This window comes from Suillus clintonianus (assembly GCF_016758775.1).
Source record: "Suillus clintonianus strain FC179 chromosome Unknown DEU56scaffold_5, whole genome shotgun sequence".
NCBI lineage: Eukaryota > Fungi > Basidiomycota > Agaricomycetes > Boletales > Suillaceae > Suillus > Suillus clintonianus.
In genome coordinates, this window is record NW_024539229.1 from 19078 (window position 1) to 36793 (window position 17716).

At 48.1% G+C, this 17716-nt stretch overlaps 5 protein-coding genes across 5 annotated transcripts; 2 read left to right on the plus strand and 3 right to left on the minus strand.

Annotated features, from left to right (window-relative positions):
• The first annotated feature begins 1128 nt into the window (after positions 1–1128).
• DEU56DRAFT_771203 (uncharacterized protein) lies at positions 1129–1737 on the plus strand. Its single transcript, XM_041351461.1, is given in 2 exon segments — positions 1129–1181; positions 1194–1737. The coding sequence occupies 2 exon segments, from the start codon at positions 1142–1144 to the stop codon at positions 1415–1417; spliced, it is 264 nt and encodes an 87-aa protein (XP_041213905.1). The 5' UTR covers positions 1129–1141; the 3' UTR covers positions 1418–1737.
• DEU56DRAFT_771206 (kinase-like domain-containing protein) lies at positions 1539–3262 on the minus strand (the record flags this gene model as incomplete). The annotated part of the gene is made up of 6 exons (XM_041351462.1): positions 1539–2135; positions 2196–2341; positions 2415–2462; positions 2515–2574; positions 2666–2756; positions 2789–3262. Coding segments are annotated over 6 exons (1416 nt in total), but the record flags the coding sequence as incomplete, so codon positions are not given.
• Positions 3263–4147: 885 nt separating this feature from the next.
• DEU56DRAFT_951204 (uncharacterized protein) lies at positions 4148–6114 on the minus strand (the record flags this gene model as incomplete). Its single annotated transcript, XM_041359145.1, has 6 exons — positions 4148–4819; positions 4873–5051; positions 5101–5204; positions 5256–5384; positions 5434–5831; positions 5881–6114. 6 exons carry the CDS (start codon positions 6112–6114, stop codon positions 4364–4366), a joined length of 1500 nt encoding a protein of 499 aa, XP_041213907.1. The 3' UTR covers positions 4148–4363.
• A 3568-nt stretch (positions 6115–9682) lies between these two features.
• On the minus strand, positions 9683–14003 carry DEU56DRAFT_868441 (uncharacterized protein; the record flags this gene model as incomplete). Its single annotated transcript, XM_041355485.1, has 12 exons — positions 9683–10059; positions 10113–10511; positions 10565–10628; positions 10671–10790; positions 10821–10936; positions 10993–11206; positions 11265–11973; positions 12022–12147; positions 13039–13097; positions 13153–13379; positions 13488–13747; positions 13780–14003. The coding sequence occupies 12 exons, from the start codon at positions 14001–14003 to the stop codon at positions 9683–9685; spliced, it is 2895 nt and encodes a 964-aa protein (XP_041213908.1).
• A 1547-nt stretch (positions 14004–15550) lies between these two features.
• DEU56DRAFT_907292 (uncharacterized protein) lies at positions 15551–17674 on the plus strand (the record flags this gene model as incomplete). The annotated part of the gene is made up of 4 exons (XM_041356882.1): positions 15551–15596; positions 15649–16644; positions 16701–17004; positions 17026–17674. The coding sequence occupies 4 exons, from the start codon at positions 15551–15553 to the stop codon at positions 17672–17674; spliced, it is 1995 nt and encodes a 664-aa protein (XP_041213909.1).
• Between the last annotated feature and the right edge of the window lie 42 nt (positions 17675–17716).

Below are 17716 nucleotides of genomic sequence, written 5' to 3' on the forward strand. Positions count from 1 at the left end.
GCAGGAGTCGAGCTCTACTCGCGTTATTCGTAGGGTAGGGACGTGGATTGGATTGAAACAACGCCTGTGCTTAATCAGATTTACATAAAGATGTGGGGAAGCGTACATGGGCGGAACACTTGAACACCGCAAAAGATGAAAGAACATATTTTTAAGAACTGTTCGTGATTCCTCATGACAAAGCAATCAAGTACTTCCCACCTTCAGTCACCAAGGTAATGACCGAGAGTCCGAGACCCCCAGCGCTGGCTCTGTGTCCAGTCAGAAAGAATTACATGCTCGTACCTCACGTCGACTGTATATCTCGACTTCTAATTTCTAATTGTATATCCCTCCTGAGAACCCAAGGAACTAGTGATCGCGCCTAACGAGTGCAGTGATTCTTAGTACATTGCTATACAGTTGGTGATTGAAGCGATGTCCGAGTGAAACAGCAAATTCCACATGCTCCCAATATTACAGCTGTTTGCAAAAAGGTTGACAGTAGCGCCATTTTGAGAAAGAATAAAACAAATAAATAATAGCCATGTACATACACTCAAGCTCTGGCGCAAAACAGGTCTCCAGATGTTGTTAGGCATACATTTGGCATTCATGGTCGTCCTCGTACCCTTCGTTGTGATCATGTACTCTATCTTGTCCGTCTCGTTCATCATCACCCCGAATTTCGACTTCTCGATACCATTGTTGTGAGTATATGCACACGTCAAGCATTTGCAAGTATATGCGCGTGTTATTTGACCCTATGTACATGGCTATTATTTATTTGTTTTATTCTTTCTCAAAATGGCGCTACTGTCAACCTTTTTGCAAACAGCTGTAATGACTTCCCCATTGCGGATGAACGAACATCGTTCCGATGAAATCGACTGTGCGAAAAGATATATGATCCAAGTCAGTGCAATCAAGGGTCTATCAGACGGGGCACAACGTATCATGCAGCGCTATAATACAATACATAGATGTAGCATAACCTAAGCTAATGAAGAATGATCATCAGTCCTAGTGCTTTAGAAAATCCGCGATGGTACCCATACCAGCATGATTAATTTCGCTTGTCCCTTCCTCCTCGTCTGCTCTCCCCAACTCTATCCCTGTCTCTACGTCGGTCGCGGTCGTCGTAGTCCCGGACCCTGTCACGATGTTTATTGGCATCGCGATCTTGGTCCTGTCTGTTCACATCCCTGTCTCTGTCCCTGTCCCTGTCACTGTCCCTCCTACTATCGTCTCTTTTTCTTCTGTCATCTCTGTCTCTTGCTCCCCGATCGTCACGGTCGTCGTCTCGTCGCCTATCGCGATCATTTGCTCTCCTAGACCCGTCATGATCATTGTCCCTTCTTCTATCATGGTCGTCATCCTTTCTTCTCTCATAATCATCCCTCCTACTGCTCTCCCCTCCGCTCCTTCTCTCAGGTGACCACAAAACCCTCTGCGAAACAGTCGCACTCCCATTCCTACTTTCTTCCCTACTACTCTCCTGCCTCACGAGCGGGATATACCGCTTCTCGTCTCCTCTCCGTTTCTTCTTCTTACTACCATCATCCAACACCTCCTGTTCCTTTGCTCCAATTCCCAAGAGTGCAAACCGTGATTTTGGCAGGTAAGGCTCCACCAGCGCATTCTTTTTGGCTCGTTCTGAGCTTGTGACAGCCCCACCGTCCACCCAGCCCATGCCACCATACAGCACCTGCGGCGTCGCATGCATCGGTGAGAACAGAATACACAATCTGACTAGTGTCAAATCCGAGTAGACTGAGGCTATTGAGAAGGTCGCCTTCCGCGGGCGTGGAGAAAATGATGGGAGCTGGAATGCTGAGCAGTGATGCAAAATCTTGGGGCGGGAGAGGGGCCAGTGGCTTGTCCAGTGTTGGTAAGCCAGAATCAGAAAGGATAGAAGACACAGAGCGACATTTTGTATGTGCAGGTGTACGTGTTGGATACGGGGGGGCCTTAGGAGTCTGATCGAGGTTTGTAGTCGACCCTGCAGAGGATGGTACAACGTCCTCTGATTCAGGCTCCTCTTCGATGACGGTGTCAGGCTGCCGAGTCATACTATCTTTGCTGAGATGCTGAGAACGCCGAGCAGCGGCCGTGATTGTGGTTTGGCTACCGTTTCCCAGAGAATAGAAAGGGTCCTTAGGAGTGTCATCAGAAGTTGTAGGGACCGGTGGAGATAAATGAGATGATGCAGAAACAAAGGATTCAGATGTAGTCGATGTCGCCAGAGAAATAGAAAGTTCGTTCACCTGTGTTTGGGTGTTCACGACAGATTTTACAGGGAGAATAAAGGTACCGCGGGCAGGTGATGGGGATGCAGGAACATTATTGACACCAAGGAGGACTTGGTCAGAGGCGGGGGCGGGAGGGGCGGATGTAAACCACGGAAGAGGCCAGAATTTGTGGGATCGTCAGACGCTTGGCAGGGCCAACCTCGAGAATGCTACGGATCAGATCACGGGCGTCTATGTCCACTGTTGGTAAATCACGTCCGAAGAGCGCGAAACTAATATATACCTGTAGAGAGCCATTCAGGGTCTTCAGATTTGCCTTGAATGACCTTGTCTTTCATGACCGCTTCGTCATCATCATGGACCAAACGTCAACCTCTAAGATGACATTGAAATTTAGCAATTGCAATAAAAGAAAGCAAGGTAAGCGAGCTCACCTGGGCCGAGGTAACGCTTGCCTTGAAGCATCTCAGGGGCCGCATATCCAGTAGTACCGCAAAAAGTCTCCATATAGACGCCACGATCATACTCGGGAGTAAAGCAAAGTCGCCAAGTTTGACGCGACAGCGCTCATCAAGTAAGACATTTTCAAGCTTTAGATCTCGGTGGACGATGCCCTTCTCGTGGAGATATGCAACTGCAAGCGCGAGCTGACCGAAAATGATACTGGATTCGTGTTCGGACAAGCGACCTTTCTCAGCAAGATAATCAAATAGCTCGCCACCACAACAAAGTTCTGTGACGATCCAGATGTGAGATTCGGTGGCAATGACTCCATACATCTGAGTGACACGAGGGTGGCGAAGTCGGCGGTGGTGGTGTATTTCGCGGGTGAGGGAGGCGGACGTTGCCTTTGGTATTTGTTTTATGGCGACTCTGGTAGAGGTGAGACGGTGAGTGCCCAAGCGAACCTTGCCGTACGCCAGTGTGTCAGGGAGAGGAAAACAGGAGTGAGAGCCAGAAGACATACCCTCACCGATGATCTTTCCAAGGGTGTAGTTTCCTACAACTCTGATCTTGCTCGAGGAGAGCTCCTTCCCAAGTTATAGGCATTAGCAAGTTGTGCTTTGTGATTCTGGTTCACGAAACCCGTATGTTTGTGGCCCGTGTGCAGACATGTACAAGTTGAGAATTCATCAGGAAAACCTTCCGCTACAAATTTAGGCTAAGTATGTCAAATTTTCTCTAATTCGTGATAATTTCCATAAGATAGACAACTTATTCATAATATGGCTAATGTATTGTGCATTGCCGTAGAATTATCTAAGTGTTACAAAGGTATGCCTATCAATATAACAATTAACAAAGAACATATCACTAGTGCTGCCGTGGTCCGGTCCCGAACCATGGTTCGAACCGAACTTTGGTTCGGTTCTTGTGTGGTTCGGTCCACGGTCCAGGTGTCAGCCAGAACCGGACCATAGTACGGTTCTCGGTTCTGCATTGGCCGAACGGTTCTATGTTGGTTCGGACACGTCCCGAACCGTCCCGAACCCCGAACCGATTTTATTTTCGAACTTCAGAGATTTACGGTTGACTATGGTTTTTCAGGTTCCGAAAACGGAAATGCATACACATGGGACATTCACGCCATCATCAAAGAAGCTGGCCTTGAAGATCGACTGTCCACTGGTACCAATATTGTGAGTGTCAACATCTCACCCACCCTCTCCGAGTCTCTCACTGACAACGCTCTTTGCTGAGTGTCAAGTCGTTTTTGGAAGTACGTGGAGTGTTTGTGAACCTGCTCAGTGGTTATGAATGTTGCGCTCTCAGTCCTCCCAAATGGGTGGTGCCCACCCTCATTCCTCCGCAAGTAAACTCCTCGCTCACCTACTATGACACTCTCATGTGACGTCATGTGTATTGGGTGTGTGGAGAGTTGTCCCACCTTATCTTGTGATTTTTATATCTGTCTGCAGTGTTCACAGACGACAGGAAACTCAGTGGTCTTCCGCATACTAGGATCGTCATGAGCCAAACAGCACAGATGGAGCGAGAGCCTTTTGCTGACGAGAAGGCACCTTTCCTTGTCCAAAACACAGATTGTAACGATGCGGATTCAGAACTTATATGGCATACGACTCAAAACTACAAGCGCCAGTGCAGTGCTTTGCGCTCAAAGATCCTTGGTTTCACATGTATTTTCGGGCCCCAGTGGACGCATCAACTGGAGTGTGTGTTGAATTCTGGGAGTCGTCTCCGGATAGCGGAAACTCCAAAGAGTTGAGGGCCAATATCACCTCGAGGGGGGCACGGTCAAGGAAAGCATATGGATCAAAAGCGGATGGGTCGGCATCCAAGAGTTCGTCAGAAGGGACTGGGTGGGAATATCCAAACACCTGCGGTAAATTACTAACAGGTGATGTATCAGCGATGGGGGGGAAATCAGCCTGTAAATCAAGTGATGCATGACCCGATGCATCACACATGGCTGGTAATGCATCACCCATGGTGGGTAATGCATCACTGTCGTTCAAAATGTAACCCTGTAAAGCGAGAACTGCGTCCCTAGTTTGCTGTCCATATCCAGAAAGCTCCGCATTATCACCCGGGCTGTTGACGCAGATGGGTGATGCAGCAGTGGAGTCCTGCAGCAGCCAGATCAGTTGTGCCAGCATTGCATTACCAATGCATCACATACCAACATGGCATCAGTGAGAGAACTGTCTGATGCAGGCATCCTATATAAGCCTCTGGAACTTTCATGCACACCACCATCGTCGCCGTCCTCTGAGCCCGATGAAGTCTCTCCATCGTCTTCATCATCCGAATCTGAGTCTATGGCACTATCTGCCTCGTGGGATAATGCTGATTCGAATGCTATGCCAACATGGTGAGCACTGAGTAGCATAAAACACCTCAAACATACCAGTGGCATCCTTGACAAAGCTCAGGAAAGCGCTCTGCATCAAATCAAAGTTACTGTAAGCCTGGTTGAACTGCGCGCCACTCTCGAGTTCCCCAACATGGTAGCTTAATAATATGGGTGAGTGCCGTCATTGTTTACTATCAATTATCACTTACTTGAATACAGACACTTCGCCTGTGCTTGGATCATGCCCCCCCATCAACACGGTGAACTTCCAACCACCCGTAATATGCCTGAGGTACTGAAGAATACGATCCAGCATGGGCCCCAGTTCACGAATTGCCCTGGTTTGTTCCATCAAGAATGATATATATACATGTGGGTGGTACGCACTTTGTTTTAGTACTGTCGTCGACTTTTGGCGCCTTCCCCTTTTTCAGATTTGCACGAGTTTTCGCATACCTTGCCTTTGTTTTAGAATACTTCCTCTCGATCTTGGCTTTGACTTCTTCGCTCCCCTCCACATACATCTGGCGAATGATATCACGACGCTTATTCAACTTCGGGCCCCGCTCGGTAATGTTCTGCTCATGAATGGCCTTGTCTGCTACGTGTTTGATCTTTTTTTCATAGAACTTGTGGGAGTATAGGTCTATTTTCTGGGGAGCACGAGTACCTCTCATCTCGACACCACCAGCTAACACGGTGTCAAACCTCAGCACCCCCCTAATACCGCTTGTACGGCCCAGACGCGATGGATTTGTCTGCCACCTATACCAGGTGATTAACCGCTACAATCCAATTAGTATATCTCTGACGCAATGTGTAGATGACACTTACCTTTTTCCTCTCTGCAACGGCTTGTGCTAGAGCTACAGTTTGTTCTGGTGTAAGAACCTCGTCATCTGGCAGGTCACCGAAGAGAGCCTTCCGCTCAGGCCAACGCTCGAAGAACTTCATGCCAATCTCGGCACTAAAATTTGCGTACTTCCTGGACACGGTACATGCCCGATATTGCATCAAGTAACTCGCAAGGAACTCCTCTTGGTCCTTGGTCCATTTTTTCTGTGGCATCCTTTAGAGCAGGTGAGTTTTCAAGGCGAGTAGGCGCGACAACACGACTATGTGGGATGGCAGACGTGACGACGCGACTATGTGGGACGTGGATAAGTAAGGCAACTAGGAAGAGAATCTGTGTGTTTAGTTCTCAATTTTGATGCGCGAATCAGGTATTCGATCCAATCTTTCTGTCTTGGTCCTTTGGACTCTTTCCCTTCTGACAGCAACACTTCTCAAGATCCACGGTGCACTAGTTACAATCATGGCTACAAGACTAATACAACATAACAAATGGTATGTTCAGTTTTGCACACTCTCCGCGCAATGAACCTCTATGTTCTGATGTACCAAATTTAGTGCCAACATCACAATGCAGTATTACGAGGTCTAACCCACCTTTTATTTTTTTTGACCACAAAATATCCTGTCAGGGTACTTGGTCATTTAGACGACTCTCTGTACAAATGGTTCATGTGGATGAACCATCGTATACACTATGACAAACAATGTTAGAATACTTTTGTCACAAAGGTGAGAACGTACGTGATGCCTGAGTATGATCGCATTATTGACTATTGCCTGCCCCAGGCTACTCAACTCTTCAGTCAGCGGTACCTCTGGATAGTGGACAGCGCGTTCCGGCACTTCAGTCACCCCCAAAAAGATACCTACTGTAGAGATACGACACTAGCTTCGTCACGTGCAGCACGTGACAAAGTCACGCTTAGTGTCACAGCTTCGAATTACCCTGTCACCTGTGACCACATAAAAAATAGCTTTGGAAATTGTGATTTTGTCAAGGCTTCTTGTCTGATTCATATCTTATTATAAAGTTGAGAAGTAACAGGTAGAATCTAGCTGGACATTGTTGTTTTTTATATGTTTTTTGTATGTTTTTTATATGTTTTTCTGTATGTTTTTACCACATGTCACAAATTAGCTTCGGCCCCCAAAAAATTGGTGTGACAGTCACACCAAATAGGTTCGATTCGTTGATGGCTGTGACCTGTGACGAACCTAGTGTCGTATCTCTACAGTATTAGGTTGATAGTCCTCTACACAAGTATCAACCTAAGAGGTGTGATTCCTCTGGTTTTCCCATTATACTGTAGGAGTGGGATAAGTCCTGTGGGATAACACCAATGCTTTCCCAGCCCACCTGGGACATACTTGTGTGACAATTCCCATGGGTTTTCCCGTATTGTGGGTGGTGTCAGGGGTCCTTTGCGCCGATTTTTTTACCATATTAGGGGGTGGTATAGGGATCATTAGGGGGTGGTATAGGGGTCATTAGGGGGTGGTATAGGGACCATCGGAGGGTGGTATAGGGACCATCGGAGGGTGGTATAAGGACCATCGGAGGGTGGTATAGGGATCATTAGGGGGTGGTATAGGGACCATCGGAGGGTGGTATAGGGATCATTAGGGGGTGGTATAGGGATCATTAGGGGGTGGTATAGGGATCATTAAGAGGCGGTACGGGGACCATCAGAGGGTGGTACGGGGATCATTAAGGGGTGGTACGGGGACCATCAGAGGGTGGTACGGGGATCATTAAGGGGTGGTACGGGGACCATCAGAGGGTGGTATAGGGATCATTAGGGGGTGGTATTGGGGTCATGAGGGGGTGGTACGGGGACCATCGGAGGGTGGTATAGGCATCATGAAGGGGTGGTATGAAAACCATGGGAGGGTGGCATAGTGGTCATGAAGGGGTGGTATGGAGACCATGAGTATATGTTCAAGTGATGGTTTCCAAGCCACTTATATGATCATTGTGGGGATTCCCAGACCACATATAATGTCACGATAATGGCATGATGGTATTTCCCCGGCCACATATGATCATGTTTTGAATTCCCTAGCCACATATATGCTCCAGCGGGGACTTCCCATCCACATATAATGATGTATCGGGGTTTCCCAGACCACCCATAGTCTTCGGGTGGGAATATCCAGACCCCCATATTCTCATCTCGGGGATTCCCAGACCACACATATCAAGTGTTCAGGAATATCCAGACCACATATATTCTTCTGCCGGAGATTCCCAGACCACATATATTCTTCAGTTGGGAATATCCTGACCCCAATATTGTCATGTCGGAGATTCTCAGACCACATATATTCTGGAGTCGGAGATTCCCAGACACCCCTAATCTCATGTTGGGGATTCACAGATTACCAATATTCTTTGGTGGGGAATATCCAGACCTCATATTCTCTTGGTGGGGATTCCCAGACCACATATATTCTTGAGCTGGAGATTCCCAGACCACCTATTCTCATGTTGGGGAATATCCCGACCCCCGTATTCTCATGACGGGGATTCCCAGACCACACATATTAATTGGTCGGGAATATCCAGACCACATATATTCCTCAGCTGGAGATTCCCAGACCACATATAATCTACTGTCGGAGATTCCCAGACCACCCATTTTCTTTGGTTGGGAATATCCAGACCACATATCTTCTGCTGTCGGAGATTCCCAGACCACCCATTTTCTTTGGTTGGGAATATCCAGACCACATATCTTCTGCTGTCGGAGATTCCCAGACCACCCATTTTCTTTGGTTGGGAATATCCAGATCACATATCTTCTGCTGTCGGAGATTCCCAGACCACATATAATCTACTGTCGGAGATTCCCAGACCACCCATTTTCTTCGGTTGGGAATATCCAGACCACATATCTTCTGCTGTCGGAGATTCCCAGACCACATATAATCTACTGTCGGAGATTCCCAGACCACCCATATTATTTGGATGGGAATATCCAGACCGCATATATTCTGCTGTCGCAGATTCCCAGACCCCCTTATTCTGCCGTCGGAGATTTCCCAGACCACCCATATTATTTGGTGGGGAATATCCAGACCCCCTTATTCTGCCGTCGGAGATTCACAGACCACCCATATTATTTGGTGGGGAATATCCAGACCCCCTTATTCTGCCGTCGGAGATTCACAGACCACCTACATTATTTGGTTGGGAATATCCAGACCACATATATTCTACTGTCGGAGATTCCCAGACCACCCATATTATTTGGTTGGGAATTCCCAAACCACATATATTCTACTGTCGGAGATTCCCAGACCACCCATATTATTTGGTTGGGAATATCCAGACCCCCTTATTCTGCCGTCGGAGATTCCCAGACCACCCATATTATTTGGTTGGGGATTCCCAAACCACATATATTCTACTGTCGGAGATTCCCAGACCACATATAATCTACTGTCGGAGATTCCCAGACCACCCATATTATTTAGTTGGGAATATCCAGACCCCCTATTCTACTGTCGGAGATTCCCAGACCACCCATATTATTTGGTTGGGGATTCCCAGACCTCCATATTCTCAAGTCGGAGAATCCCAGGCCCCTATATTCTGCAGTTGGGAATATCAACCACATATTCTGAAGTCGGGAATTCCCAGTGTACAATAGTAACTTGCAAAGTCAAGTGCAATAGAATTCCCAATGCTTACATTTGACAAGTTATGCTTAATATTTGTTACTGTCCTCACATCAGAGTGTGTATAATGAAATTTATTCACACCATACTAGATGACAAATTAATACAAGGTCGGAGAAGATGGCACATGTACTTCATCCCAGTCCTCTACTTCGGAATCTGAATCCACAATGTGATATTCATTTGCATAAGCAACTTCCTCCACTGCTGCCATCAACTCATCATCAACTCCTCCCTCATCTATGTCATCGTCATTGTTCTCATCCTCTGACAATTCCCACGAGTCAGCATGCGCAGCCTGCGCAGTTTTCGCGTGGTAAAGTGAATGCCCAGCATGGGCAATATCAGTGGAGGACGGTCCCCAGCTATCAGGCATTTCCCATGCAGTGGGTATGGGACGTACTCTCGATTGCCACTCAAAGCACATGAGGGATAGCTGCGCAGCACGTTTCTCGAGGTGCCATGCCACATCAACATCTAATTCCATATTTTAGGACATAACTGAGATAAAGATTGAGTAGGCAACTCACCTGCGACTTCTCGAGCCTCCTGAAGTGCAGTCCACTCCAAGATCATACACTCTTGCATTACACAGTGTTCGCGTCTTAACCTGTCTTCTTCTTCCAAACAGCGGTCAAGATCAAGTAAGAGACGAATACCCTGGCGAACATTGTCATCGGCAAGCCATCGAGGTGGGTCCGCAGTCTCATCCTCCAGACCTACATCTTGCCATATGTCATCATCGACATCCAGCTGAAAGATCCCATCACGTGAGATAGGTATGGGTGGAACGGCATTAGCAGGGGCCTTGTGTTGATGTATTAGTACGTGTAGTTGGTCACACAAGTTGTTGTATGTTGAGACGATCTTGAGGATTGTTGGTTCTCGGCGCTTGATGGAGGCCTCTGTGTGATTGCGCATGTTCAGTTCTACAACTCAATGTGAATCAATAAGATCAATGAATAAAGATAATTAAATATACCATTGACTGTGTTTCGATAGGACCGTTCCAATTTTTCAAGCTCGAATTTTCGTTGTCGAAGTCGCTCTCAAAGTCGCATTTTCAGAGCGCGGGCATTCATATGAACTTGAAGATAAACATTCTTCTTCAACTTTTGCAGATCGGCATACTCCGAAACACCTAATGCGGCGTGTCTCCGCCCAAGGGTCTCGATGACCTTAGCACATCGGGCACGCGCATCATGAAGCTGAAGATTGAAAGTCGTGATGTCGTCAACATTGTTGCTAATGAGCCGATGTTCGAGTTCATGAACGATGCTCTGGTGGCTTTCAAGGGTCTTTTCTAATGCAAGAACGCCCACAATAGCCTCTGCGCCTTTATGTTTAGATCGGCCTGTCCACAAAAATAAACATGACAGCCGGTCAAATTAAATCCAGAAAATTACTTACGAGCTATCGGCTTAGTCTGATGAGCTACCTGGGCTGCCCACTCCTCTCGGAGGATGTCCTCATCAGACCTAAGATCCCTGAGGCCATCGAGAGCCGCCTGTTTCTTCTTCTGGCAAAGCATCCATTTCCGCGCTAGCCATTGCCCCGATGCATCGAAAGACTTGAGAGCCAAGTAGCGCACTTGCACATCCAGTACGAATAACCGCTGGTGATACTAAAGAGAAGACAGTCAGTACTAGCCAGCATGAAACATAGAGTAGCGTGTAACGTACACCAGAAACTCGAAGCACTGGAATGAGGTGTTTCAAGGCACTCCATAGACGCTCGCAGCCCTCTCCATCAGATATCCCAAACCCAACACGCTTTCGAGGGTGGTAGACGATTTGGCAAGGCCACTGGTGACCGTATGCGTGAAACACGGATATTCCGAAGCTGATACGGGATATAATAGAGTCATCAAGCAAGCCCCACTTCCGACAACTACGCTCAAGTTGACATCCTATGTCGTATAGCAACCCGACCAGCATATTAGGCGGTAGATGCTCGAAGAGCCGCTTCACTAATGCAAGGGAGTAATATTGCTTCTCGCCAGCAGAGGTCATGTTGACGAGCCACAGCACTCGATCATGTCGACAAAGTAATGCCATGAGTCCAGTGTCTGCAAAAAAGCGCGTACTTGCTTTTTCACACTTTTCGTCTGCCGCCACAAAGGACTCGCTGCACCCATCCAAGACAGACACTGGAATCCTCATCCCGTCCTCATACCCGTCGGGGACCTCTTCAACCGGTTGCCTTGGTCGTTTGCGTGTCCCAGTTCCACCCCCACGGCAGTCATTGACGTGGTCTTCCATAACCTTGACATCGCGTTCAGGGATGAAGACAGTTGCTGTTGGGTTAGGTGGATCTTGCATGATACCATTTCGCGGGTTGTTGGAGCGCTTTTGAGTGAAGCAAGTATCAATACAAACGATGCAGTCGACCCTAATAAAATAATGAGCTGAGATATTGAGTCGAATTTAAGTATCTTACGTGGTGTCGGGATCACGATGTTGCTGCCAGTTACTCCCACCGAAGCACAGAGGACAACGCGAAGAAAGGTAAGCACTTGGCTGACTGAGAACTTGTGGTATGCCAGGTGTTTCATGAGAAGCCACACTGTCTGCACCAGTGCGCCGAGAATTCGAGATAAATGTGGTGAAGTAGTCCGATGTAGGAGATGATCTGGCTGCAGCCCCGTACAGCACCATTTCCCCTTACTGGACGAAGTCACGCATACCTTCCACAGGCCGTTGCGGACCATCACACGAGGTTGCGGAATCCATGCACTCATCGCATCGCATCGCAACGCACTATCCATCCATGTCCTGTCTGCATCCGTCCGTCCTCACTGGACCAGTTACATATCAGTTCCCATGCACGAGGTCGCATAGTGCTACTTACATATTATCTCCCTCCGACTTCGCGTACATATGCGCCCGCTTATACGGTTCCGGTTTCTTACGGACTCTGTTATATACTATGTTGCGGACTCGTATCGAGCACTTTTTCTACATTCCCTCTCTCGTGGTGTGTTGCGGAGTCGCTAGCTTAGTCTTACCTTGTCTTTCTTTGCTTGAGCAATTATCTGTTTGCCCTCTCATCCCGTGCGAACGCTCGCATCGTCATCGACAGTTGGCTATTGCTAGACTCAGTTGAGTTCACTCGCAAGACAGTCCCGTTGCGTCCTGCATATACCTGGTACCTTACTCGTTTTACCTGTTTACCTGTCCTGATACCTGGTACCTTCCCTGTCTCGCATACCTGGTATTCCCTAGACTTCGCATCCGCATACTCCGCATCCCCGCGCATCCGCACCCTTCTACGCATCCTCCCGCAAGCAGCTGTTCCGTCTCCAGCGCATCACTTCCCTCCTCACTGTTCCCCTCGCTCATACTTGAGGAACTGCTCTCAGAGCTATCCCCTTGGGTCGACTACTATTCTCGCACCCAGCAGGATCGGTACACTATCACTATAGCGGACTTCTACGATTTCTCCCACACCGATGACATTATTGTCAGAACAGTATACCAATGATACGCATTGCTAAACCGGCGTCTAAGACTGTCCTATCGGCTGGAGTCAACACGACGAGACAATGAAAACAGTGAGTGATAATCTGACCTTGGTATTCAATTTATAACCTCGCTCGTTCAGAAAATTTTCTAGCGCATCGCACCACGCAGTTGAGTTGGGAGTCATCCGTACAAACAGATTTTTCACTAGCTCTAAAACCCGGATGTCTACTGCAAGAGACGGGGTAACGGGAGCGCATGCAAATAACCCACGCGTCATGAGTTGGAGTGGTGCCGGGCAACACTCACAGCAGGAAATGGTGATGACTTGCAAACCTAATATTTATGGCGAATATAAGTGAAGACCCTTGGGCCACAAAACACAGAACGCACGGTCAAAGAGTACACAGGTGACTGCCAGTGATCGCAGGCGACAAAACGCACTGCAACGTAAATTGTCTCCGGTGAGGAGACCAAGGTCAGGGTTGGATTGCAAGGATTCTGATCGCCGGCGGTAGGCAAGGTAAGGTTTGATGAGGGAAGGGACGACTTCTTGAGACCATCTCCGCCATTGATTTTGCTTTTTCTGGAGGCCAGACAGATGTGGGCGTGGAAGGTTGATAGGACCATCGGGCTCATAGAGGAAGTCGCTGAAAAGAGGTTCGTCGGTGACGAAAGGATCAATATCTGGAGGATCAGTGCCGCTAGAAGAATGCGGGTGACTTTGATCCTGAACAAGTGAGCGTCTAGATGAAGATCCAATATGTTGGGTAAAACGCTGCCGGCCAGGTAGAACAAGAAGGGGGGGTGCAAGCGAGTGGTACGACCGAGAAGCTCGGTGTTTGCGAAAATGATAGTCATCGGCTGCGAGTCTGTAGGAGTAAGAGGTGGCGGGTGATCAGAGTGGAAATGCGACGAGGGACCCGCATGACGGGGTCGTTTGGGATGCCGCACAGCCATGAGACACGTAGTCTCGATGTCTAAGTGCTGTAGGACGCGAAGTCACTGAAAGTGTGCGTAGTCGACACGTAGTCAGACTGCAGAGGGTAAAACAGATGTTGATAAATCGGCTAATGAGGACAAAGAGAATGACGACAAGAAAAAGAACAGAAAGCGACGATCAATATATGTATTAAAAGCAGGAAAAAGATTGTGACATGTAAGTAAACGGGCAAGACTGTGTTATATGGCAGGCAAAATTTGGCAAGGTTGTGTAAGTAAGGGCGCATCAGAATAGGGTAGATAAAATTTTAAATAAAATTTCAAAAATCGTATCTATCGGGAAGCCCGGCACAAATAATCGGGCTGGAGTCAATTGGGAATTATATGGGCAATTTAGAAGACTTACCCGTGAGACTGGATTAGAGCGTTTTGTGCCAAGTGTGGCGTATATGACTGAATGATACTCATGTGAACAGTAAACTCGGTCAGACGTAGGAGATAAAATACTCACCGATACGGTCGCTACCCTGGTGTGATTGAACTGATGATTACAGTGAGATCTCGCGGATGCAGTGGAAAAATGACTTACCCATTTTAAAACAAGTCAAGTAAGACTGGTTATCGGAGAAGGCAAGCGGTACTCCCAAGAGAGTCTTCAACCCCACTGGTGCAACAACGAGAGAGCAGCCGGGGCGACTCTCCAGACGCGAAGTCTAGGAGATTGCTTTAAGTGACGCGAAGTCAACTGCAAGCGATGTGAACGGCACGTAGCCAGTTCGATGGGTCCAGGCGCGAATTTTGAGACGGAGAACGTAGCCAAGTAAAATCCACGGCGGGGGAAAGGTGATTGATAGATGTAGGAGGTAGAGGTGAAGGTGAGAGATCGATGATGAGTAAACGAGACGAAGTTTGTGTGCAGTGCAACAACTGCAACAACAAGACCAAACAAATGGATATCAATATGATAAGATAATATCCTCTGATAAGATCTCGATTCGGGCTGGGAACTCCCACTGGGAATTCCCAGGAATTCCCAACATACATCAGTTTCCCCACCTCAAATTCCTCTCACACTCCCTCGAGCTCCTCACCCATCGTATTCGTCGCCCCTTCAAGCCGTCTCCCTCTCAAAATTCACACCTGGACCCATTGAACTGGCTACGTGCCGTTCACATCGCTTGCAGTTGACTTCGTGTCACTTAAAGCAATCTCCTAGACTTCGCGTCTGGAGAGTCGCCCCGGCTGCTCTCTCGTTGTTGCACCAGTGGGGTTGAAGACTCTCTTGGGAGTACCATTTGCCTTCTCCTACGCTAGTTTCTGCACTCGCTGCCTGCCTTACAATTTCCCAACACATTTTCTCAAGGTCTGTTCTCTTTAATTGATTTTAATACTCATGTCTTTGCAGGCTCACAAACTTCATTTGGAATACACTACGCTTACTTTTCTACCGCGCTCCCTGCGTTGCAATCACGCAGGCCTGTTCATAGTTCGTCTTTGTGATGTGCATTCACTTTAACCAATTTCAACACCAAACTTATACAATCTTACAGATACCAACCATAACTATGCCCACTGCGTTAACCAAGTTCACTCCTTACAGCCGTCCAGATGGTGAGATTATCATTTCTATGCCATCTTTCATCTTCTGACAAGATGTTTACAGCGGCTATCAGTGCCCTGGACGCCAGAGCCATTGGCTATCAAGCACCGCTTGTCATCACCACTCCGAATATGGATTGGGTACTGGAACTCCACAATGACAATATAGAAGAACTCACGGCTCGGGCAGATGGACGTTTTGGAGCGGCTGATTGTTTTCAATGGCCACAGATGTATTGTAAGGAGTTCGAATACACTGTCTGCATCCCTCGCAAGGATACCTCATCGATTGACCTGCAATTCGCCTGGTTCACTCCCACTACAGCCGACTTCGCCATTCAACCTGGGACTGCATTTGCCGTCGGTACTCTACACTCACATATCGTCGACGGTATTGACAACTTGCTTACCATTGCTCGCAAGCGAGTTCAACCATGGCAGGCAAATCGTGCAGGCAAGAAGGACATCGTCACCAACATGCTCGCATCCCTCAAGCACGACATCAATGTGCTCCGCCGACATCCCTTGACGTACCGCGATATCATCATCTTTGTTGCTCAAGCGCAGCGCTCATTCCTCGACATCATAGCTTTCATGGATTACATTGAAATAGTCCAACCTCGTCTCACCTCAGGCTGGTCCTCTTGGGGTCCACTTGAAGGGAACTCGAGATGGATGGGTTGCTTTACTACTGATTCAAAGATCTGCGACATATATCTCAATGCCGGCGTGCCCGTGTGGCTTGTTCGCGCAGAGGTGTATATTTCTCCCCAGATGAACATCATCAAACCTGTCGTACTGACATTCCCGGACGATCTGACAAAGAACGTCTATTGTGAAGGCAACATCGCGCGACCATTCCCCCTCCTGTATCGTGGCCCTGGTGGCTTCAACCGTCACTTTCATACCCGTCGGGCCTACACTGGCACTTTCGCTGTGAACCCTGGTGCCCCATTGCCTTCGACACTGCCTCAAAACCCAGCTAGTGGTAAAGCCCCCTCTCGGGGACAAAAAAATAAGAAGGCACAAAAGATTACTTCCTCTCAATTGATGAAGCTGAGTGCGTGTACATCTATTGTAATTGACCCTAGAACCTTACCGACTTTTTTTCTTTAGAAGATTCTAAGATTGCTGACGCTCAACCTAACCATGACAAATGGGAGGACCTCCGCCGCCCAGAAAACCCCGAAGCCATCGGCTTTTGGACTTCCGCCTTCCAGAAAGCGAACAAGGACAAAAATCGTGTGAAAAAGGGTCTCGTTGACCAAGGGTATCGGTTCCCTGAGCCTGCGCTTCTCATCACTCCCAGTTCACCGGAGCGGAAGAAATTGTTTGTTGCAAACTGGCTTGCTGCACGACCGCTGTGGATCAGCCGTGTCGATCACAACCCTCCAGAGCGCTTTCCCTCGCCACAACTTTGGTGAGATTTTCTTAACAGCAGCCCCTCTGGCGAGCCCTCCACAATAGCTTCATCATCGTCTGCAGGTCCTACTGCTGCAGCTACGCAGAAGCAAGCAGCCACACAAATATTTGGCGAAGATCTTCGGGACGCCCAGGGTACCACATGGGCCATTGGCGAGAACGTGCAGTGGCGCAATATGACGATATCAATAATATCTCTTTGCGACCCTCCTTCGCGCTTGATGCGCCTTATCCTGTGGGAGTTGTACGAGCTCAATTTCCGTTATGAGCTTCTAGCTCTAGATCGAGTCATGGCCCGCGCATCGTGGGAGGAGTCACAACATAATCGCCGGGATCTCCTTTATAGTATTTTCCCTGAAGAGGGCGGCTTTGTGATGTGGTCATCCTCTTTACCCGATGACGATAGTGGGTTGTGGGGTCGTCGGATAATTGACGCTTTCCCCTACGTCAACAATTTCCGCAAGTTGTTGTCCTGCTGGGAGGATTCCCCACCACGCCTCAATGCACCATTGGATGCAAGTGCGTTCGATGCTACCACGTACTTCCAGGTCATGCAACAGGCTTGCGATTTTTACGTGCAATGTTTCTTCGACCACTTTGGCAGGCCCCCCGTCATCCCGCACCGCTTTCCTGTGCAATATTTCTGCAAGTTTCATTCCGCGATCTGAGTTACGGTAAGCCTGTTTATACTATACATTCTGTAGCCCTAA

Coding starts and splice junctions, on each gene's coding strand:
- DEU56DRAFT_771203 (XM_041351461.1), top strand. CDS start 1,142: ATGTTTATTGGCATCGCGATCTTGGTCCTGTCTGTTCACA.